The sequence below is a fragment of the Orycteropus afer genome, unplaced genomic scaffold (assembly GCF_000298275.1).
Source record: "Orycteropus afer afer isolate SDZICR_OR568_19922 unplaced genomic scaffold, OryAfe1.0 scaffold00205, whole genome shotgun sequence".
In the NCBI taxonomy this organism is placed as follows: Eukaryota; Metazoa; Chordata; class Mammalia; order Tubulidentata; family Orycteropodidae; genus Orycteropus; species Orycteropus afer.
This window is the reverse complement of record NW_006921792.1, coordinates 2,003,013-2,028,018: the sequence shown is the minus strand read 5'-3', so window position 1 is coordinate 2,028,018 and position 25,006 is coordinate 2,003,013. Positions and strand designations below refer to the sequence as shown.

The 25,006-nt window shown below is 37.4% G+C and overlaps 1 protein-coding gene across 1 annotated transcript in view; it reads left to right on the top strand.

The window, feature by feature from the left end:
* Positions 1 to 18,331, top strand: part of PLAA (phospholipase A2 activating protein) — a 58,814-nt gene extending 40,483 nt beyond the window's left edge. Inside the window, exons 8-14 of the mRNA XM_007948134.2 lie at positions 749 to 906; positions 1,559 to 1,778; positions 5,888 to 5,956; positions 9,548 to 9,616; positions 14,784 to 14,885; positions 16,497 to 16,661; positions 17,766 to 18,331. Coding sequence (XP_007946325.1) covers positions 749 to 906; positions 1,559 to 1,778; positions 5,888 to 5,956; positions 9,548 to 9,616; positions 14,784 to 14,885; positions 16,497 to 16,661; positions 17,766 to 18,331 — 1,349 coding nt within the window. The remainder of the gene's footprint in view (positions 1 to 748; positions 907 to 1,558; positions 1,779 to 5,887; positions 5,957 to 9,547; positions 9,617 to 14,783; positions 14,886 to 16,496; positions 16,662 to 17,765) is intronic.
* The last annotated feature ends 6,675 nt before the right edge of the window (positions 18,332 to 25,006 follow it).

Genomic DNA, 25,006 nt, shown 5'->3' with positions numbered 1-25,006 from the left:
TCTGAGCACACAGACTGTGATGGAGTTCCTGTGGGCTCAGAAGGTAGGTGGGAGTGGGGGATGGCCACACCTCCACCAAGTGGGTGTGTGGTATAAGAGTAACAAGAAGAAGTTGTACCTTTTCAGTCTTGCGGGTCCGGAGTGTCCATGGGGTTGCTGGAAAGCAGAATGTGTTCTCAAGCCCCAGGAATCTGCCAGAGCACTGTCTCTTTAAATATCCAAAATTGTCAAGCCGCTTTTAATCCTTCAAAATGGCGGCACCCTCTGGACCAGCAAAAGTCCACCTTTCTCTTCACCACCTTTCTCATCACCGTCTCCGTTTATTCCTCAGCCACCATGCACAGTCCTCCATGCAGTCCCTGGCTAGCAAGGCTGATTTTTTGGTTAATTTTTAGGTCCTGCCACCATTTGGGAATCTCCAAGTTGTCTGTGCCGTCAGGATCGCTGCCAGACTGCAGCTCCATATGTCTCCTTTTTTGGTATTTTCATGCAAATTCTTCTGCTAGTTGGGGTTTAGTCCACTTCTATATCCTTCCCTTCAAGGCTCAGGGGTCCAGAATTATCTTCTGTATCTGTGTTAATTGGTTTCCCTTTTCTTTGTTGAAGAGGGTCTGCAGTCTTTCTGCCTAGTCCGCCCTCTTGCCAGTCTCCCTTATGTATAAATTTTAATGGTACAATCTTCCATTTAGGTTTTTTTTCAATTTTAGTATACCATTCTACCTTTGATTTTAAAAACTTTTATTTTAAGGTACTAGAGATGGACAGACTCGTCTAATTAGAGATGGAGAGAAAATTGAAGCCTATCAGTGGAGTGTTAGTGAAGGAAGATGGATGAAAATTGGCGATGTTGTTGGCTCATCTGGTGCTAGTCAGCAAACATCTGGAAAAGTTTTATATGAAGGGAAAGTATGTCAGCATCTTTCTAATTACCATTATCTTAAAGCATTAAACAAATTAAAAGATTGTCTTTTCCCTCTTCCCCATACTGATAAAATATATTCTTTGGTATTTTGACATTAAAAATACATTATTTTGGGAAAACTCTGTCTTCTTTCTGTCTTGAAATAGATGTTTAAAAAATCACTTTCTGCATTGTTGTTGTTATGTGCCATGGGAGAGCTATACTTGGCAGACAAATGAGCTGTTACCTGTCTTTTAATAGTTAACATACTTGAGAACACATGCCTGGCTGTAATTTAACTTAGTAAGACATTAGGGACCCTGCAGACACTTTTTATGGTCCCAGTATGTTTTGGTGAGCAGGCATGCTAACAGCTAATAGTTCTGGCCTTGAGATCAACCAATTGGAACCCCTCCTTTGGCCTTAAAGCTAATATGTAGCCATTATCCTTATCCACTCACCAAATAAAATACTTACTTTGCAGCATATGCAGATTATCGTTAGTAATCTTTATGTGCCAAAGAAGATTTCAGCATTGTATTTTAGAGAAAGTTTATAATAAAGAGCACATAATGTGATATGTTATATTTGTCATTGAGCTGTATTAGAACAAATAAGTTAATAATCACTTATTTTGCTTTTATATTCCTATTAAAGGAATTTGATTATGTTTTCTCAATTGATGTCAATGAAGGTGGACCATCATATAAATTGCCATATAATACCAGTGATGATCCCTGGTTAACTGCATACAACTTCTTGCAGAAGAATGATTTGAATCCTATGTTTCTGGATCAAGTGGCTAAGTTTATTATTGATAACACAAAAGGTCAAATGTTGGGACTTGGGAACACCAGTTTTTCAGATCCGTTTACAGGTAAGTTAGGATATGTAATAAGTTTCATGTACATCTATCAGTATTGGTTGATTTTTTTAATGTATTTAAAACAGCTATTGTACATCCTATTTAAATAAAAATCAAGATTTATAGCATTAGATAAATTATTTCTCATTTATATTTTTAAGTTAAAATTACAAAATCTTTTTTTTTTTTAATTTTTGTGATTTGGGTGAAAGTTTATAAAGCAAATACATTTTTTATACAGTAGTTCATACACATTTTGTCTCATGACATTGACTGCAATTTCCCACAGTGTAACAGCTCTCTTCCCACTTCTTCCCCATAGTTACCTCTTCCCTGCATTCTTCCCTCCCATGCACTCCTGCCCCCACCCCCCAGCTGTTCCTCTGTGCATACACTTCCCTGGGAGCTCTGGTAGCATAGTGGCTAAGGCACTTGACTGCTAACCAGAAGGCTGGTGGTTCAAACCCACCAGTCACTCCTCGGAAGGAAGGTTGGGCAATCCTACTTCCGTAGTGATACTGCCTCAGAAACCCAAGGAGGGGTCGCTATGAGTCAGGGCTGACTCGATGGCACATAACAACAACAACAACATGATTGATCTCTCCAAGGAGTGTATCTACCTGGTGTAAATGTTCAGCCCATATGCCTGACTGTTATTTGGCTGGAAGCCACAGGAATGGGTTAAATTCCAGAGCTGAAGGGCAGCTAGTGGGTTTCACCAGGCTCTATCAGACCAGCAAACCTCGTCCCCCCCTGTGATTTTCAATTTTGTTCTACATTGTTCTCTCACTCTATCCAGGATCTCTTATACATCCTCTCTGAGTATTTGACAGTGGTAGCTGGGCACCATGTAGTTCTTCTGGTTTCATGGTCTTATATGCTGATTATCACATGGTCTGCCAGTCCCTGGGACTAATTGTTCCCATGTGTCTTTGGTTTCTTCATTCTTCTTTTCTTTGGATGTGGAGAGACCCATTGTTGCATCTAGATGGCTGCTTGCAAGCTTTTAAGATCCCAGTTGCTACTCACCAAAGTAGGATGTGGAACAATGCTTTTGTGTAGTATGTTATGCCAATGAGTTTGATGTCCTTGCGACCATGGTCCCAAACCCATAGGTCTGACTACTCGCTCTTTTCCTCATAGCTAGCTGGCTGTGGCCAAGAAGTCATCACAACCTTGTCCTTTGTCAGCTCCACTATATACCTGGCCATTCTTACAGCACATACAAATATGCTGTATTGCATCGTCTGCCAACCCTATACATGGTCATGGGCACAATCTCCCCTGCCTAGACAAACCTGATCATTCAGCCTGTCCACGCATCTATCCATCCGTAGATCAATGTTTGCTGTCACTGACAACACAGTACTATTACATCATAATCTATTTTATAGAAATATTTAGATTGTTCTCTTTAAGAAATTCAGCAATACTATAAATGAAATGTTAAAGTAACAATCATTTTTGAAATAAAAATTAAACTTCATTCCTTTATATAATTACTCCTTTAAAAAACACATAAGTGAAATATGGTAAATAGAAATTCTGTTTTGACATGAGGCTAAAGTGACTACTTCTCCATCAAATTACTGGACTATGGGTGCTTTAGTTTCTATATGGTTTGTATTCTATAAGTCAGCTGTTTATAATTTAGTATGCAGTATGTGAAGTGTTATAAAAGGATTAAGTTCTCATGGTTGTCTGTAAATTACAATCCTGATAGTTTTGGCTTGAGTTCTGGTTCCAGGGAACTGAGGCCATGGTATAGGAGGACATAAAATGTTTTTTTTTTTTTAGGTACAGGACCAGCTCTAAGTAAAATTTTGAAATAGGCACTTAATTTTTAATGTTTTTCTATCATTGTTCTTAACTTCATTTTTCATGTGCTAGTGCTTTACCTAGTCCACAAGGACCCCATATTCTCTTCCTATCATGTCCTTACGTAGATCTTCCTATTTTTCTTTTCCCTCACAGATATTCAGTGCTCCCAAATTATCTCCTCTCATTCTGGTTCAAAATTCCTTTGTCCATTCACATAATAAAGTTAATCTCACCCATGTGTTGGCTTTAACAGAATTAATTAATTACAAATGTATTCTCTCAGTACTTGCATTGGAACAAACAACAATAAGGTGCTTATGACTTGGATATTTCTATGGTGGAATTTCAGAATAAGTGCAAAAGAGAATTCATGATTGCAATATTTTGTAAATTTTTTTTGTGGGAGAACAGATATAAAAGAAGTTAGATTTCTAACAGATACTTGGCTTTTTTTCATCTTTCTTCCTAAATTCTTAACTTTTAGAAACATGTATCTTTTTGTGGACAACTCTTATTATTTAGTGCTGCTAGTAAACAATCTACTTCCGTAGTGATACTGTCTCAGAAACCCAAGGAGGGGTCACTATGAGTCAGGTCCGACTCAATGGCACATAACAACAACAACAGTAAACCTTGTACATACCTCACATTTCTTAAGGTATATAAGGAAGTCTGTTTCTTTTGTCACACTCATGTTCGTTGTATGTCTCTTCTTCAGTGGGTTGTAAGCTTCAGTGGATACAAGCAATTTTGTTCTCTGCTGGATCCTCAGCACTGAGTGTACTGTTTGACACATGTTATTAATGAGGGGTTCTCTTAACGTTTAATGCCTGTGGTTTTTATAGCAACAGCAGGACTTCTCGGGAATTTGTATAGGAACAGGGACAGGAACTGATTGTATATGCATATTATTTAGGTCAAAGACCACCTGCAATTCTATTTTTATATTTGCATTTATAGTTACAGTCATGCAGCACATAGTGTCCATTTGGGCAGTGTCCAACTACATACATGTCTGTAGTCCCATAAGGATATAATAGAGTTCAGAAATCCCTACTAGAGAATGAAACATAGTGAATGCAACACTTTCTTGCATGCAACGCATGTATCTCATGACTCTTATATACAAAGTGATTGTGCTGCCAGGCATATAATGGTGTGGTACATATATATATGGTACATACATAAGCTACTTATATATATACTTATATACTTATATACTTAGGTCTTGATAGTCATAATAAACACTGACTTATATACGCACTCTGCTTTCTATCTAAAAAGTTTACCATATAACAGTGTATGCTTCAACTCGTGGGTAGTAGCATCCAATCTTATGTATTGCACATCTCTTGAGTGTTGTAGTGTTGTCTCTCTATTTCATTTTCTTTCAAAAATATTATTGTGAAGTGCATCATGGCTCCAAAATGCAGGAAAGCTAGCACTAGTGATAGCAATAGCAAGAGGTAAAGAAATATCAATTTGGAAGTGAAAGAAAAGATTTATTAAATGACATGAAGTTGGAAACAGTGAATGTGATTTAGGATGTCACACTCAACAATTACTGCAGTGCTCAAAAACAAAGAAAAAATTCTCCAAGCTGTTAAAGAATTGGCTCCACTAAAAGCTACAGGGCTAACGAAAATATGAGCGGGATCTATATCAGATATGGAGAAATTGCTAAAAATGTAAATTGAGGAACAAATACAAAAGGGAATTCTCAGCACATTGAGGATCACTGCTCTGGTGGTGTTAAGGCATTTGGCTGCTAATCAAAAGGTTGGCAGTTCTAACCCACCAACCACTTCATGGAAGAAAGATGAGGCAGTCTGCTTCCATAAAGATTTACAGCCTTGGAAACCTATTGGAGGTCTCTGTGAGTGGGAGTTAACTCTGTAGCAGTGAGTTTGGTTTTGGTTTTGGTTTGCTAAGGCATGAAGCTTGTTTGAGATGCTTAAAGAAAAAGCAGGACCAGACTATAATATGGTGTTTGCACAACATCCAAATCTCATAACGTCCTATTTCACAGAACATATCATAGGCATTAAGTGACTCATGACTATTTTCATATTTAAATGTTGAAGCTAAGATATAATAAAGCCTTAAGGTTAAGAAAACAAAACTTGAGGAAACATTGAAATTTTAGTTTTTCCCTATATGTAAGAATGCTAACTATAATGTATGTCATTCTCTTATCTGTGAGCCTTGTTTTTCTACAGGCTTAGACTTTTCTATTCTAAACATTGTACTGTTTATGAAGGTTGGAGCGCATAAGCTTTTCCTTTGTTTTACATGCACAGGTGGTGGTCGTTATGTTCCGGGCTCTTCGTCAGGATCTAATGCACTGCCTGCAGCAGATCCTTTCACAGGTGGGATGCAATTTTGATTAATACCTCTTCAGTAATTACATTGCATTTTGCTTTACAATGACTTTGCATTTGGGAGATACCATCCAGTCACTTATAATTCCCTAATCTATACTTCCAATTTTGATATATTTCCTTTTCCTTAACTTCTAATTACTGCTTTTTCCTGGAGTACTTCTGTAGATTTCCCTGTGACTTTTACATGTCTTAAAATTAGACACACTGTTTTCATCAGTGATTCTTTCACCAGGAGAGCAGAGTAGTTAAGAGAACAGGTTTTAAAGTCAGACAGACCTTGGTTTGAAATCTGGCTCTATCACTTATTTGCAGCGAGAAGTTGGCAAGTTCCTTAACCTATCTGAGCCTATTTATTTTTATCTGTAAAACTAGATAATAGGGGAACCCACCAGCCAAGAAATAACATGATTGATATCACTGGCAAGATCCTACAGATCATGAACAGAGTAGGAGCCATGTGAGTCCCTGATACTGAATGAAGCAGTGCAGTGAAGAAATTTGCCCGGGCATATTTTGACTTAACATGGAAGTAGACAATCCATACAGCTACCTAGAATTAGTGTTTCTCATGTAAGTTATTAATGGTCTTCATGAAGCTCTTGACGTGTCTCTGTGTCTCTTCAAAGCGAGTTTATTTACCAAGGTATGCATGCATCGCTATCATCACTACTGAAAAAAAAAAAATGCCAGATTTGGCCTTTAATGCAGCTAAATAAGTCTCTATATTCAGAATAACTTTCCTTTTTTTCATCTTGGCTTTAACAAACAGAAACTTATTTTCTCACAGTTTAGAGGCTTGAAGTCTGGAATCTGGGCACCAGCTCTAGGGGAAGGCTTCCTCTGTCTGTTGGCTCTGCAGGAAGGTTCTTGTCTTGTTAGCTTTTGTTCCTTGGCTCTTTGGTGATCTTCACATGGCCTGGCATCGCTTTTCCTCCGTCAATCTATATTCAGAATAGCTTCTAATAGCTTTTAATGCACAGTGCTGCTGTTTGATACTCAGTCAGAGTTCCCAGACAGTATATCTAACTTGGGAAGAAATTGATAACCTGTTTGGTATCCATTCTTAGTAGCAGGAATTCCAAAACTGATAGCCTATAATCTTGTCCCAATCATAGACTGAATCAACACATGGAGGTTTGGGAGTTGCAAATTACTCTCGGCTTCCTTTCTCCATGAATGGATTGGTGGCTCAGATGGGTGTACCCACTTTTATTGATGAGTTGTATACTATAGTAACCACCTATCAAATGCTGTGATGTCACAGTGTTTGTTAGGAAGTCTTTTGTAATGTAATGTGATTTGAAATAATAGTAAGAATCTGAAGAGTTGGAAAGATGATGGCTTTCTCTTTATTAGCATGTTTAGCACAGCAATATCCTGAAGCTTGTACCAGCAGAGTTCCCAGATTTCGTTGGTAGTGTTTTGCTGGAGCAAGAAGGAAGAACCACTGTCAAACCAAGAGAACTCCTGGAGCCACTATGAACAGAGCATGTCTCACTGTGGCACATTGTCAACAGCTTAGGAGATGAAATGATTATGGAGATGTGCAAGATAGCATACTAAATGTCCTAGAGAATTATGTAATCATTGTTGTTAATGTGCTGTCGAGTCGGACCCGACTCATAGCGACCCCTCCTTGGGTTTCCGAGGCAGTATCACTACGGAAGTAGATTTTCCCATCTTCCTTCTGAGGAGTGGCTGGTGGGTTTGAACCGCCAGTCTTCTGGTTAGCAGTCAAGTGCCTTAGGCACTACTCCACCAGAGCTCCAATGTAATCATTAGTTAGGATAATTGAATGACACTATTACCATCCATTTCATGGAAGAAGAATGTGGCAGTCTTCTTCCATAAAGATTATAGCCTTGGAAACCCTACTGGGCAGTTCTCTGTCTTACAGGGTCACTATGAGTTGGAATAGACAGCAACAGATTAGTTTTTTTGTTTTAGTTTATTATTTAAAAAAAAAAAAAAAGATAGCCACTTACTATATTGGGATATTATGAAAATTAAATAGATTACTATATATAAAATATTTAGCAAAATGCTTTGAATACATTTCAGCACTCAATATATGTTAGCTATTATTGTTGTTAGTGTTGTTCTTCAGCTTTACAATAGTTCTGGGGCTGGAAGTTTTTCCCTACCTGGTTTAAATTTAAGGTCAGTCTTAAATTCTTTTGTTTCTTCTCATTGTTAATTTATGTGGTTCTCAAGCTTCTAACATGTTAGAACCATCTGAGAAGCTTGTTTCACTTACTTACAATGTCCCACCCTCAGAGACTGATTTACTGGATAAGTAAGTTCCAAATACAGGGGTGGTGCAAGGAAACAGTTTGCGACTACAAACCTGAGGTTGGCTGTTTGAACCCACTGTGGAAGAAAGGCCCTGTGATTTGCTTCCATAAAGGTTACAAGCAAGAATACCCTCTGGAAGAGTTCTAGTCTGTAACACATGGGGTCAGCATGAGTTGGCAGAGACTTGACATCAATAGGTTTGGTTTTGGTTTGTCATCCTTCCCCTAAAAATTCTGATTAAATGGTCTTGTGTGTGCTTTGTTCATAGATATTTTCAAAAGCTCCCTGTATGTTTTTAAAGTGAAACTAATTTGGAGAACCACTAGGTTTTGAATGGACTGTGAAAATCTGATTCTTGAATAGGTGATTCACTTAGGTAGTCAACCACATTTAGAAAAGTGTAGGACCATACTCTGCTCCTTAATAACTGAATGCTTTGGAGAAGGTACTCAACCTTCTAAAATATGGAGAATAATAATGGTATCTCATTAATACTTAAAGTAATACTTACTTGAATATGTGCATGTAAGATGCTTAGCTTGCTAGCTAGCATGTAGTGAGAACTTAATAGATGTACCCACTTATTTTACATTCTTCATTATTTTAATTAATCTTATATATATCTAAGCTTTTTATTTTTGTTTCTTAGTTTTCGAGTTTTCTTTATGTGTTGGACATGTTTTACCAACTCCTAAAGTATGAACTCAGAGAGGTTTAGCAATAGCTCATCTTTCTTCTTCCCACAATACCTGATCCAGGGCTCTGAACAACTCCAAACTCTCCTTAATTATCTCTCCATACTTGTTTTTCATGTTCCTTTCTTTTAGTTTTCGATGAAACAATAAGAAGGATAATCTCAAATGTGACTGGGCCATTATTATAGCATTCCTAACTCTTAGCTAGATTCTTTGCCTATGCCTTTACTTCGGTAACAACTGTGTTCACGTATCTTTCTGGAAACCTTTTAGTTTCTTTCTCTTCGGTCCACTAATGGTTTTGTAATTAATCAGATATCTGTAATTAAAATGTATAGGGAATTTAATGTTTATTTTGTGATTTCAGAATTATTTTTTTTAGCTAACATTTATTGAGCACTTGTTGCATGCCAGCATTGTTTCAAACGTTTTGATGTATTAAGTTTACAGAACATTTGTTATATGTATAAAGATGTCATTCTGAAGTGTGACTACTGAAAATAAACAATTCTATGTAAAGATGGAGCAGGTAGAACTTTGTAGTTTGCAGTTACATTTGCTTACTGCAGGTATTACTGTACTTTAGGTGCTGGTCGTTATGTGCCAGGTTCCATAGGTATGGGAACTCCTATGGCTGGAGTTGATCCATTTACGGGTGAGTACTTTCCATTTCTTTTTTCTTAGATTTTTAAAACTCACTGGAACATTTTGTCAAGGTAAAGATTTTAAGAAAAGTTATGTCATTTTCTTGAGAAATTTTTATGTAATAAATTAAGACCAACTTCTTTGCCTAGCTTTTAAAGTTTTCTCAGAATTGTTTCATTACAGCACTTTAGAATCATATGGGATGCTTAAAAAGTACCTCAGCTTTCTCCCCAGGTTGGTCTAATATTGCATTAGGTTGGAGTTTTGTAAGGACAGTTTTATGATCTTGCCATTTGATTCTCATATGCTGCCAGGATTGAAAACTCCCTTTACTGTGATAAGGGTGTTTTCTTCACTCTCTCTACACAATCCGTGCTTAATCCAGTCACTCCTTCATTCTTACTGAAAATGTTAATAATGTTAGTGACTGCGTTATATGCTGCCAAAGGGTCGGGGAGGCACCATCTTCTGACCTCCTCTACCCCACAAGAGGAAGACAGACTGACCATCAGTAGCCCAAGGCCTATCCCTGCGAGGCCAGACATGCTGCTCCCTCCAGCCCTTTCACCAACCCTGACACCAACTGTTCCTCCTGCAGAACCTACCACCTCTCTGCCAGCAGAGATAATTCGATAATTTGCTGCGGTGCCCACACAGAACTCACAGATATGATGGGTTTATTAGGGAAGTACTAGACTACAATTCAAGTTCAGAAATGCACTTAGTCTCTTGCAGCCGGCTGTCTCAGTAGCATATTGCTCTCTCAGTAGTGTGTGTCTCTCACTTCTCTCTCTCAACAGCGTGTTTCTCTCAGCAGCGCGTCTTTCTTACCCAGCAGTCAGAAACACTCCTTCTGCCTCTAGGAGGGCTCCTTTTGAGCCTGGCAGAGTGGCCACACTAATCCCAACATTAGAATTCTATACACCTGAGAGAGCAAGAACTTCCCAGAAGACTGCTTTGTGCCACTGGCAACAGAAATTCTCCAGGTGGATAACTTTAACAATCAGGAGCTACTCACTTGCTCATGGCAAATTCCACAACTGGGTTTACAAAGACTTATGGCTAGAAAAACACACTGTGTAATTTACTATACTGCACTTGCGATACATGTTTTTTCTTTAAAGAGGACCTAAAAAACTATTAGCTTTTATTCTTAGGCCTAGAATTGGCCTTCCCTGAGCAATATATATATTTTTTTTTTGCAATGTTATTACCTAGCTTAAGAGTCTGAACACATCTTATTCATTGAGTGTGTGTGTGTATGCTGGTATGCTTTCCTCTGTATTATTGTCATTGTTGTTGTTATGTGCCGTCGAGTTGGACCCAACTCATAGTGACCCCTCCTTGGGTTTGCAAGGCAGTATCACTACGGAAGTAGATTGCCCAACCTTCCTTCTGAGGAGTGGGTGGTGGGTTTGAACCGTCAGCCTTCTGGTTAGCAGTCAAGAACCTTAGGCACTATGCTGCCAGAGCTCCCCTCCTCTGTATTAGCTGCCAGTAAAACACAAAGCTAAATATGTGGTCCACCTCTTGCAAGTGTGATGAATCTATTGGCATTTATTTTCTCCTACTTAAATTATTAATTTATGCCTTTTGTGACATAGAAGGGGAGCTCTGGTGGCATAGTGCCTAAGGTACTTGACTGCTAACCAGGAGATTGGTGGTTCAAACCCACCAGCCACTCCTTGGAAGGAAGATTGGGCAATCTACTTCCATAATGATACTGCCTGGGAAACCAAGGAGGGGTTGCTACGAGTCAGGTCTGACTCGACAGCACATAACGACAACAACATGACATAGAAGAAAATATGTATAGCATATGTAGTATTGGACATAATAAATTGTTGTTTGGTGCTGTCAATTCAGTTTTCAGAGCATTTCTATGTGACAGAGTAGAAGTTCCCCACAGAGTTTAATTTAAAGTTTGTAATTTAACTGGAGCAGATCACTAGGTCTTTCTCCTTCAGAGCCTTTGGGTGAGTTCGAACTGCCAACCTTTTGGTTAGCAGCTGAGTACTTAACTGTTATACCAACAGTAAACTGAAACTGAATCCACTGCTGTTGAGTCAGATCCTACTCAGAGCGACTGCTCCTTGGGTTTCCAAGGCAGTACCACTACAGAAGTAGATTGCCCAACTTTCCTTCTGTGGAGTGGCTGGTGGGTTTGAACTGCCAGCCTTCTGGTTAGCAGTCAAGTGCCTTAGGCACTAGGCCACCAGAGCTCCCATACCAACAATGCTCCTTGCATAATAAGTAAACATCCGTAACCAGCCCACCCCTCAACTGTACTTAAGAACTAACTTGGCACGTGATTTTTTTAAAGTTGTTTTTTTAAAATATTGCAAAAGTGTCATCTGTTGTTGTTATGTGCCGTCGAGTCAGACCCGACTCATAGCGACCCCTCCTTGGGTTTTCAAGGCAGTATCACTATGGAAGTAGATTGCCCAACCTTCCTTCTGAGGGGTGGCTGTTGAGTTTGAACCACCAGCCTTCTGGTTAGCAGTCAAGTGCCTTAGGCATTACGCAATGGTTAAGATTATGGACCTGGAGTGAGATTGCTTGAATTTAAATATTACTTCCACTACGTTTTAGCTGTTTGACCTTGAGCAAGTTACTCAGTGTGTCTGTACCTCTGTTTTTCTCATTTGTAAATTGAGATAATAGCTACCTTCTATAATTAAAGAGTCTAAAACTTAAAAATCTGTATGAATCACTTTGTACAGATTACTAATCGTTACCTGTACCTGTTGTATTATAAAAATGACTAAAGTTAACGCTATTCCTTTCTGTTTTCCAGAAGTTGCCATTTTTAATACTTCATTGTATATATTAGACTGTTACATACCTTATTCCAAGCTATTACCTAGATTAATGAAATAAGCTCCAAAGTGGTTTCTCAGTGGCCGCACAGCAGCCAGTGATCTTCTTATAATCTGATTCTCATTATCCCCCTCCTTTGATTAAAACTATTGGCTTCTCTTGAACATTTTCTTTTGCCTTACATATAACACATTCCTCTCCAGCTTTCTTATGTCTAACTATACTGGTCTGTGTCTCAGGAGATTTGAAAATATTGAGCTCTTTCTTGAGTTATTTAGACTATAATCATCTCCTTTTATTTAATTTTATATTTATTAAACAAATTAAGTGAAACTTTTTGGAACACCCACGTACATTCCCTTCTAGATCACCCATTCTATCAGATAACGCTCATTGCACCCTGGACTTTTCCTTTAGGGAACATGTCACTGTGCTTAATTGTTTGGATGATACTTGATTAACATTTGTGTTCTCATCACCATAACTACAGGCAGTGTCTGGATTATCTTTGTGCCATACATATTTTATACTTCACAGACAGAATCGTGTTCATTTACCTCATTACTTGCTTCATTTTACTTTACATATCTTTTCTTTTTTCTGTTTCCAATTTGCTCCCCAAACCCAAACACACTGATACTGAGTTGATTCCAACTCCTAGCAAGCCTGCAGGACAGAGTAGAACTGCCCCATAGCATTTCCAAGGCTGTTTACAGAAGCAAACAGACTCATCTTTCTCCCATAGAGCGGGTAGTGGGTTTGAAATGCCAACCTTTTGGTTAGTAGCAGAATGCCTTAACCATTGTACCACCAGAGCTCAGAACATTAAAATAAGTACTTTATTCACATTTTTGCAAAATACCTTAATTTTGTGTTGGAACAAAAATGGAGTACAGTCATGCCCCATATAATGTTCATTCAGGTGGTTTCCAACCACATATATGTTGTGGTCCCATAAGGTTCCAGTAAAGTTCAGAAATCCTGAGTGGTTACAAATGCAGCAGCTTCTAACATGCATCATGTGTATCTTATGTCTCTTGTATACAAAGTGATTGAGCTGCCAGACAGATAATGATACGGTACATATATAACCTATAGTACATATATCTTGATAGTCCTAATAAATGCTTGTGTTACTGGCTTTGTATGTACTGTAATGTACTTTATATCTAAAAAGTTAACTGTGTAATAGTGTATGCTTGTACTCATAGGCACCAGCATCCAGTCTCATGTATTATGCAGCTCTTGAATGTTGTATCATTATCTGTTTAATTTTCTTTCAAAAATGTTACCATAAGTCATGGCTCCCAAACACTGCAAAACCAATGCTAGTGATAGCAGCAGCAAGAGGCAAAGGAGAAGTATCGATTTGGAAGTGAAACAAACAGTTATTAAACAACATGAAGTTGGAAAATCAATAATGTTATTGCTTGCAATTTAGGCATGTCACACTGAACAGTCACAATGATCCTCAGAAATAAAATCTCCAAGCTATTAAAGGATTAGCTCCACTGAAAGCTATAAGGCTAATGAAAATGTGAGAGCAACCTGTATCACTTATGGAGAAATTGTTAATGACGTAGATTGAGGACCAAACACAAAAGCAAATCCCTCTCAGCATGTTGAAGACTACAATAGGTGTTTGCATAACATTCAAGTCACATAATGTCCTATTTCACAGAACATACCATTGAGTTTATGCAATGCATGACCATATAAATTAATATTTAAAGTGTAAATAAATATAAATTAAATTATGCTCTAGTTGAAGTCACTGAGTGTTGCAAATATTTCATTCTTTTCCATTGTTTCTTATTAGGTACTGTGTTTTAGTATAATAGAGACTTAAGCAATTAAAAAATATAAAATACTAGGACTTCTAGCCTTCAGGTACTTATAACTTGAGGGGATTTATAAGATGATATACAAAATGAGTAGAAAACATGGCAATGCCTACTACGTTGTTTAGAGTAAGTAATAAAGGGCATGAGAAGGGTGACAGCAATTTGCCTGAGAAAAGATGAGTGAAAAGTTTCATTATTGTTTTCCATTTTTATTTTTGTAAAATTTATAAATTAGGTTGAATGGTATAAACATGAAAAATATAGAAAATATGGCATAGAAAAGCCTTGTTTACATTTAATCTTCTCCAAAAACAAAATGTTATTCTATCAACCAACTATAATTTATAAAATTTTGTCAATGATTTTTTCCCTTTTATTTTTGAGGCTGCTTGTTACTTTACTGCATGCAGTGAGTAGTTATGTATTTCAACAGTTGTGAAAACAAAGACATACTATTAAAAAAATCTTACTTTGACTACTACTTATGACTTTCATCTTCTATTCTGTAAATAGGGAATAGTGCCTACCGATCATCTGCATCTAAAATAGTGAATATTTATTTCCCTAAGAAAGAGGCTGTCACTTTTGACCAAGCTAACCCTACACAAATATTAGGTAAGTGTATTTTTGTTAGTTTTCTCACATACCCACAACTGTTCAAAATATTCTTAAGGCTATTTTGCCTCCTAACATGTTAGGAACTTGGTGCTTATATGAATATAAAGACTTCTATTATAGCAAAACTGTGTTACCTACCAATACACATTCTGATTGAAAAAACCCATTGTCGTTGAGTTGTTTCTGACTCATGGAGAGCCTGTAGGTCAGAGTAGAACTGCCCTGAAGGTTTCCAAGCCTGTAAATCTTCAGGAAAGCAAACTGTCGAATCTTTCTCCTGTGAAGTGGTGGTTCAAACCACTGACTGTTTAGTTAGCAGGTGACTCGTTAACCATTGTACTGCTGGGGCTCCTTATGCATTCTGATTATAGACCTTTAGTGTGTTTTAAGAAGCCTTACACAAATAGATGGCTTCATAATCACTTTAATGAGAAAACAGTTAAAAGGAAAAGATGTAAAACCCACCCCTCCAAGCTCTAAATGTTCTCAGAAAAGTAAAAATTACTGAAAATAAAGCATTTGGAAAAAAATAGATACTAGCTTAAAAAAAAAACAGAAACAACTCTGTGTATAATACATAGGTACGTATGTTATGTTATGTCAGTTAATTCTCAAGATAATCTTTGTGGCAAACAGGGCTAGTAGTACTCTTAGTCCAAAAGATACACTGTCATTTGTTTTGAGAGAAACAGTATTCTCATTATTTATGTTCTTGTTTTTTCACTTCCATTTATTAATCTCCCTGCCCAGCCTTCTCATCTACACTGTAAAAATACCTGTTGACCCTTTTGGTCTCACAGAGATCATTTTTTTTTCCCCCAACATAATACTCAAGGGAAACAATATATACTCTTTGGACTAAACTGTTACTTAGTTAGAGGTGATTTCAGGGAATAGTTTTAATTCAAGATTTGAAGAACAACTCAGGACCACATGCTCTAGGAGTCTTCCAGTCTCAGTAAGTCCAGTGTGTGGATTCTTTAAGAATTTGAAGTTCTCTTCCACATTTTTCTCCCTTTCTAATGAGGATTCATATATTGTGTTTCTGATTAGAGTGTTCAGTAGTGGCCAAGTACCATCTAGTGTTTCTGGTCTTAAGGTGGAGACAGCAGTGGTATATGTAGATAACTAAGTCTTATAGTCCAGTTCCTTCTCTGTATAAATAGACATTTAACTCTTTGACCAATTTGTGGACAACCAAAGAAGTTGGCAGAAGTTGGCCAACAAATTGTAACATATTTTCTTACTGGGAAAATGGGGTATTGACTTATACTTTGGCATATATAACATGAGTTTTCTTTGAAAATCCTTCAAAATGCTTACAAATATGACATACTTTAAAACTGCATTCAAAGCAAAAAGTTCTGAAGGTCATAGAAAATTGTTGGTAAAATAAAAATGATCATAGTAACCTATCTTTTACCATACTGCCCTCCACTTAAAAAATACTCACCTTACCCTTATTTTATGGTCTTTCATAATTGCTGTGAGAAATATTAACTCCCCATAGTGTATGGTAGCATACGCTATTACTGAAAAATTTGGCATTCATATATTATCTGACCAGTTACAGTTATGGGATTTTGAAGATTTGGTTTGGGGTTCTAGGTAAACTGAAGGAGCTCAATGGAACTGCACCTGAAGATAAGAAGTTAACTGAGGATGACTTGATACTTCTGGAAAAGATACTATCTCTAATATGTAATAATTCTTCAGAGAAACCCACAGCCCAACAACTTCAGATTTTGTGGAAAGCTATTAATTGGCCTGAAGGTACATAAACACTTCAGAATGTAATTAGAAAGCAGAAAGTATGTCTTTTCACCTCTGTCATGTAGTTAGTATTTCTAGATGAAATAAAAGTTCACTTGGATATTTCTTGATTCATAGCTTGAAAAACTTCATCAAAAGCATTCACTATTAACACTGTAATTATTCATCTCTTTCTGGTCACATATACCTTATGAGAATATGAAAATGCTCCCTGTACATGTACCATTTCATATTTGGTTCCAGAGTATTTGTGGATTCCCTCTATAGGCCGTCACAGAAACTGCATAACCTATTAAAACCAGACTACAAGCACTCACTTTTAGTGTTTGCTTGTTTTTTCAGTTTTATCACTTAATTCTTTTTCATCTAAAAAGTATCCTCCTTTACCATTATTTTATGCCTTTGATTTTTTTTTTTTATAGAGGAAGTCATTTGTGGTATACAAAATACCCCACATGGATTTGGCTGATCACTTAATGTGTTCTGTCTGTCTTCCTGTTTGTGGCATAATTAGATTCTGATTTGATACGAGTTTTTTTAACATGAAAATTGTTCATAAATTATGCTTCATATTATGTCATGAGGAAAATAATACCAGGTTACTTCACTTTTAGTAATGCTAAGATTGTTTAGTGCATTTATTCAGATGGTGTCTTCTATCACATCCCTCCCTTATAAAACTACCCATCAACATATAAACATCCTATCAGCATTTGTTAACTGTAATTCTTCTGTAAAGAATTTTTCCTTTTCAACTCTTTGGTCTTGTTAGGGGATTTTTAGAAGCAAGTCCCTACTCTGTGCATTCCATAAGAATTTATTGAATACTCATGGTGTGCTAGCCTATTTGGTAACCTGAGATGTTTCCCTTATTTTTGAAGCAGATATGATCTTATAGCAATAAATCCATTATATAAATATGAAAAATCAATTAACACAAGTTTAGAAATAAACATTTTATAAACCAGTCACATAATTTTTCATGTTTTCTAAAATGATCATTGTTAATTTTGTAGCAGGAACATAAAATCCTTAAAAGTTAAGTAATAGTCATAAGAAATTTTCTGTATTTTCATAAACTAATGAGTTTTTTTCTTTTTACAGATATTGTCTTCCCTGCCCTTGACATTCTTCGGTTGTCCATTAAACATCCTAATGTGAATGAGAATTTCTGTAATGAAAAAGAAGGGGCTCAGTTCAGTAGTCATCTTCTTGATCTTCTGAACCCTAAAGGAAAGCCAGCAAACCAGCTGCTTGCTCTCAGGACTTTTTGCAATTGTTTTGTTGGCCAGGCAGGACAAAAGCTCATGATGTCCCAGAGGGAATCACTAATGTCTCGTGCAATAGAACTGAAATCAGGGAGCAATAAGAACATTCATATTGCTCTGGCTACATTGACCTTGAACTACTCTGTTTGTTTTCATAAAGACCATAACATTGAAGGGAAAGCTCAATGCTTGTCAGTAATTAGCACAGTCTTGGAAGTTGTACAAGACCTAGAAGCCACATTTAGACTTCTTGTAGCTCTTGGGACACTAATCAGTGATGATTCAAATGCTGTACAATTAGCTAAGTCTTTAGGTGTTGAATCTCAAATAAGAAAATATGCTTCAGTATCAGAACCAGCTAAAGTAAGTGAATGCTGTAGACTTATCTTAAATTTGCTGTAGCACTGGGACAGGGGGCTGAGATTTTAAATTGTTTACTTTCTTTTTTTCCTCTCCCATTTTACATGACTGATTACAGATGATAAACTACTTTGGATGAAGTAACATCTCAGATATTGTAAAGGGGGGGATGAGTAACAAAGGAAAAATAAAAAAAAAAAATTTTGCACTGTTTAACTGTGATACTGTATTGTGTAGTTTGGGTAGGTTTTTAGGAGTGTGAAGAAAAATTAGCAACAAGCTATAATCAGCAACACAACCACTACGGTGGTCTTCTGCCCTTACTTTAGCCACTCAGTAAACAAGAAGGACTTTTATTAGTATAATCTGCCTTTATGACTTATACATCCTAAACTTAAATGTTGATAGTTGTCTTTTATTTAACTTCTGGTCTGTTCACTTTCATTGTGGGATTCTTTTTTAATAGACTAATCGTATCTCAAGACCTTCTTTTAGGATACCTCCTTTAGAATTTTAAGAATTAAACTTGTGAATTAATCCAGATATTGAAAAAATATAAAACAATTCTTTGATTTAAATTATTTGGAAATAGAAGTTATATTTGTTTGATGGCTCCTTTTTAGCGGAAGAAAGCATATTGCTAAGCTATTTGATATATGAGGTCCTGTGTCAATTCTCACAAGGCACCAATTTGATTGCAGGATTATGATCCAGTTTCTTTTGCCTTTCACTATTTGAGGTAATTTCATTTTTCATTCCAGTTTTGATGCTTGATTATTTACATTTGGTCATGTACATTATTTCAAAAGGAATTTGGTATGTATTCACTTTTATTAGGCCATCACATAAGCAAAGGTACATCAAACTACTTTATTGGGAGGCCCAGAGACTATCTTATGAAATAAGTATTTTTCAACCCCTAAGAAATCCACCAGCCACTCTGTGGAAGGAAGACTGGACAATCTACTTCTGTAAAGGTTTACTGCCTTGGAAACCCAAAGGGGGTCACTATGAGTCAGAATTGATTTCTATAGCAATGAGTTTGGTTTGGTTTTTTTGTAAGATGGTTCAGGCACTGTGCTAAACACTTTTTTTTTCAATCCTCAAAACCCCTTTAAATACAAAGTGATATTATATCTATTTTCAGAAGTAAAGAAAATGGAATGAATAATGATTAGAGAAAAAGGAAAAGTGAAGTCAAAAGTGAATTAAGTACTCAAAGTGCATGCCATACTATATTTCCTAGAGAAGAAACCACAACATCCTGGAGACTTAACCCAAAGAGGGAACCATCCGTTAATTATACAACTCATTCCAGCTAAGATAACCCAGTTCTTAAGTATGGTTACTCCTATTATAAAAAGTGGGAGAGAATGTTTATGGGTTCTCATGATGATGGTTTTGCCTGAAATGGTGAAAAATATTCTCAACATTTATGGTATCCTTAACCATGAGTTTTCTTGGCTTAATGGCAAAATGTAATCTGGAAGAGTAGGGGAGGAATAATTACCCAGATAAATCCAGTGAAAAACTAAGAATATCCAGAGAATGGGAACATATTGTATTCATTGCAAGTTCCTGTTGTTAGGTGCCATCGAGTTGTTTCCGACTCATAGCGACCCTACGCACAGCAGAATGAAACACCATCTGGGCCTGCGCCAGCTCCACAATCCTCGCTGTACTTGAGTCCATTGCCACAGCCACTATGTCAGTCCATCTCATTCAGGGCTTTTTTCCCTCTTTCGTCAGCCCTACACCTTAGAAGCATGATAATCCTTCTCCACGGAATGGTCCCTTCTGACAACATGACCAAAGTAGGTGAGATGAAGTCTGGCCAATCTTGCTTCCAAGGAGCTTTCCGGCTGCACTTCCTCCAGGATAGATTTGTTGGTTCTTTTAGCAGTCCAGCATTCTTCGCCAGCACCACAACTCAAAAGCATCAACTATTCTTCGGTCTTCTTTATTCATTGTCCAGCTCTCACATGCATATAAGACTATTGAAAATATCATAGCTTGTGTCAGGTGCACCTTAATCCTCAAGGAGACATCTTTGCTCCTCAGCACTTGAAAGAGGTCCTTTGCAGCCGATTTGCCCAGTGCTATATGTCGTCTGATGTCCTGAATCCTGCTTCTACTGGTGTCGATTTTAGAACTAAGTTTTCTCCGTTTACCATGTTGCTACTTATGGGTCCAGTTGTGAGGATTTTTATTTTCTTTATATTGAGATGTAAGACATACTGCAGACTACATTCATTTTTCACACTTCATAAATAAGTGCCTCAAGTCATCTTCACTTTCAGCAAGCAAAGTTGTGTCATCAGCATATCGCAAGTTGTTAATGATTCTTCCTCCAATCCTAATACCATGTTCTTTTTCATATAGTCCAGCTTCTCAGATTATTTGCTTAGCATAGATTGAATAAGTATGGTGAAAGAATACTACCCTGATGCACTCCCTTCTTAGTTTTAAACGATACAGTGTCCCCTTGTTCTGTTCGAATGACAGCCTCCTGGTCTATATACAAGTTCTTCATGAGTACAATTAACTCTCTGGAATTCCCATTCTTCTCAACGTTATCCACAGTTTTTTTTTTTTATCATCCATACAATCAAATGCTTTTGCATAGTCAATAAAGCACAAGTAAACATCTTTCTGGTATTCTTTGGTTTCAACCAAGATCCATCTGACATCAGCAATGATATCCCTCATTCTACATGCTCTCCTGATACCAGCTTGCATTTCTGGAAGTTCTCTGTCAATAGACTGCTGCAACCATTTTTTAATTATCTTCACCAAGATTTTACTTGCATGTGATATTAACGATACTGTTTGATAATTTCCACATTGTGTGGGATCACCTTTACTTGGAATGAGCACAAATACGGATTTCTTCCAATCAGTTGGCCAGGTAGCTATCTTCCAAATCTCTTGGCATAGCCAAGTGGGTGCTTCCGGTGGGGCATCCGTTTGTTGAAACATCTCAGTAGGTATTCTGTCAATTGGTTCTTGATCATATCATATTCCACCTCCTGAAATGGATGAAGATCGACCAGGTCTTTTTGGTACAGTGACTCTGTGTATTCCTTCCATCTTTTGATGCTTCCTGTGTCATTCAATATTTTGCCTATAGAACCTTTCAGTGTTAAAACTCGAAGCTTAAATTTTTTCCTCAGTTCTTTCAGCTTGAGAAATGATGATCCTGTTCTTCCCATTTGTTTTTCTAACTCCAGGTCCTTGCCCATTTCATTTTGGTAATTGGCTTTGTCTGCTTGACCTACTCTTTGAAATCTTCTGTTCAGCTCTTTTTATCTTGTCGTTTCTTCCATTTGCTTTAGCTGTTCTCCATTCAAATGCAAGTTTCAGAGTCTCTTCTGACATCCATTTTGTTTTTTTCTTTTCTTGTCTTTTTAATGACCTCTTACTTTCTTCATGGATGATGTTCTTTATGTCCTCCCACAATTATTCTGGTTTTCAGTCATTGGTGTTCAATGCATCAAATCTGTTCTTTAGATGGTCTCTAAATTCAGGAGGGATATATTCAAGGTCATATTTTGGCTCTCGTGGACTTATTTTAATTGTCTTCAACTTGAACTTCCATATGAGCAGTTGATGGTCTGTTCCACAATCAGCTTCCGGCCTTGCTTTGGCTGAAGATACTGAGCTTTTCCATCACCTCTTGCCACAGATATAGTCAGTCTGATCCCTGTGTACTCCAGCTGAAGTCCACGTGTATAGCTGCCATTTGTGTTCTTGAAAAAAGGTGTTTGCAATGAATAAGTTGTTGGTCTTGCAAACTTCTATCATGTGATCTCCAATGTTATTTCTGTCACCAAGGCCAAATTTTCCAACTACCGGTGATTCTTCTTTGTTTCCAACTTTTGCATTCCCGTCACCATGATAATTAACACATCTTGACTGCACATTTGGTCAATTTCAGACTGCCAAAGTTGATAAAAATCTTCGATTTCTTCTTCATCTTTGGCTTTGGTGGTTGGTGTGTAAATTTGAATAACAGTAGTATTAACTGGTCTTCCCTGTAGGCGTATGGATACTATCCTATCACTGACAGCATTGTACTTCAGGACAGATCTTGAAACATCCTTTGTGATGATGAATGCCACACCATTCCTCTTCAATTTGTCATTCCTGGCATAGTAGATTATATTATGGTTGTCTGATTCAGAATGGCCAAAACCGGTCCATTTCAGCTCACTAATGCCTAGGATGTTGATCTTTATGTGTTCCATTTCATTTTTGACAATTTCCAATTTTCTTAGTTTCATACTCCATACATTCCATGTTCCAATTATTAATGGATGTTTGCAGCTTTTTCTCCTCAATTTGAGTCTTGCCATGTCAGCAAATGGAGGTCTCAAAAACTTTATTTTGTCCATATGAGTAAGGTTGGTTCTACTCTGGTGATGCAACTCTTTCCCAGTCATGTTTTGAGAGCCTTCCGATCTACGGGCATATCCTGCACTGCATCGGACAATGTTTCTGGGCTATTTATAAAGTTGTACAGTAATGTATCAGACAGTGTTTCTCTGCTACTCATAAGGTTTTCCCTGGCCAATTCTTTGAGAAGTGGATGGCCTCTTCCTTCTTCCTAGTCTGTCTCAGACCATATTCTGCGTTGTAACCTGTGCACCATGTGCAACACCGTTGGCATTTGAAACACCGGTGGCACAGCTTCAAGCTTCACAGAAACACGCAAGCCCCCACAGTATGACAAACTGACAGACAAGTTTGTCTTATTTAGCTGTTCAAAACCTCTCCACTTAGTGTATCTTGGGGGTGGGGCCTGTGTCCCTCCCCTTACCTGAGCTCCCTGCTGCTCTGTCTGGCATCCCCCGGCTTTTCAGACTTCATATACATTGCCAAATCACCTCCATTGTGAAACTTACAGAATTAATGTACTTTATACTGCACTTGAAACATCATTACCTACTCACTCAAAAAAAAAAAAAAAAAAAACTCACTGCCAATGAATCAATTTGACTCAATAGTGACCCCTCCTTGGGTTTCTAGGGAAGTTCTCTGGTATGTATCTATGTACCTGTACTTTAAATACATTTTCTGGTTAAGTTAGGAGCCTTTGCTTTACTTTTTGTTGAGTTAGGATTTAGGTGGTAAAATCAAAGTTAAATACCAAAGCTATGAGTTTAGAATAGTCAGACTATTCCCTTACAATATGCTTTTTTTTCTTGTCAACATGTCAGCCTAGCATCTAATTGTATGTACAAACATATGTGCAGTATTTTGAAATAGTAAGTACCTTTGAATGATGGTAGGGCATATAGCCTTAGTAAAGAATGTGAGTTCATTCTTCAAAGATAAGGACTGGCAAATTATAAACTGTGTGCTTCCTGTTAGAGTACAAGTCCTTTTATAACTTTTATTATGCCATTAGTTCATGTTTATTGAAAAATTACAAAATACAGTTGAATAAAAGGCAATTAGCCCAATCCCAGTAGAATGGTAAATATTAAGTAGTGGTTTAGTGGATATTTGTAAAGATTTTTTCTTTTTTTAGTTAAATATTTTTTTCCATGATTCCTTTAATTTTTTTTTTCCTTAGATACAAAAGCAACACACCTTTGATGAGCAAAAAAACACACACAGCAAATGAAAATTGCCTGTAATTCTACTACCCGGAGATGACCATTTGTAACATTTTGTGGCATATCCATTTTTTAAAAAAACATTGTATTATACATACTGTTCAATAACCTGAGTTTTAAACTGAACATATGTACTATACATACTTTGGATTATATGGATATATTCTGTGGATCAGAAATTTAAGCACAGTTTAACTGGTTGGTGTCTTTGTTTCACCTGAGGCTGTAATCAAAATGTCAGGCAAAGCTGGGGTCTCGTTTGAAAGCTTGCCTGAAGCTTTTCAAGCTTGCTTACACAGTTGGTCAGTTCTTTCTGGGTTTTGGATTGAGGGTATCAGTTCCTAGCTGGCTGGAGGCTGTCCTTAGTTTGTTGCCATGTGGCTCTCTCCAACTTAGTAGCTTGTTACAGCAAGGCAGCAAGGGAAAGTCAACTAGCAGATCAAAGCTTGAGTCTTCATACTCTGATCACAGAACCAACATCCCCCAACATCTAGGTTTCAGTTGATTGGAAGCAAGGAAAGTGGATTACGCAAGACTGTGAGTACCAGGATGTAGAATCATTGGCCCATTTTAGAGAAGTCCTGTCACATTTATTTCTTATAAACAAAGCTACATCCAGAGGCTTGATGACATTGAGGTGAAACTGATTTGGCAAGGATACTTCATAGATGATGTGTATTATGTGGATTTTATTGTAGCATATCCTGTGGTAGTTATGTTTTGTGTGTCAACTTGGCTACGCCTGGTTCAGTGGCTGGGCAGCTGGTGGTAGTAATTCGCCATGATGAGATTGGCAATCAGCTCCATGGCAGGATCTACCACAAGTAGCTGAGTAGCTAGCTGCCTTTGGGATGTAGTCTACTTCCTGTATTTAAGGAGAAGCCTTCGGAATGGTCTGTAGCCTATGGCATGCTTGGACCCTGCATGTAGCTGTGCCGTTGCTCAGCATCCTGCTATGCTCTGCTGACCTTGGGACTTACAATGGACTCAAGTTAATGGCCTGCCATGTGGTTTGGTAACATCAGGACTGTGCCTGTTTACTTGTCAACCTTGGGTTTGTCAGCCTCAGCAGCCAGGAGCTGTCTGAGTGAAGAAA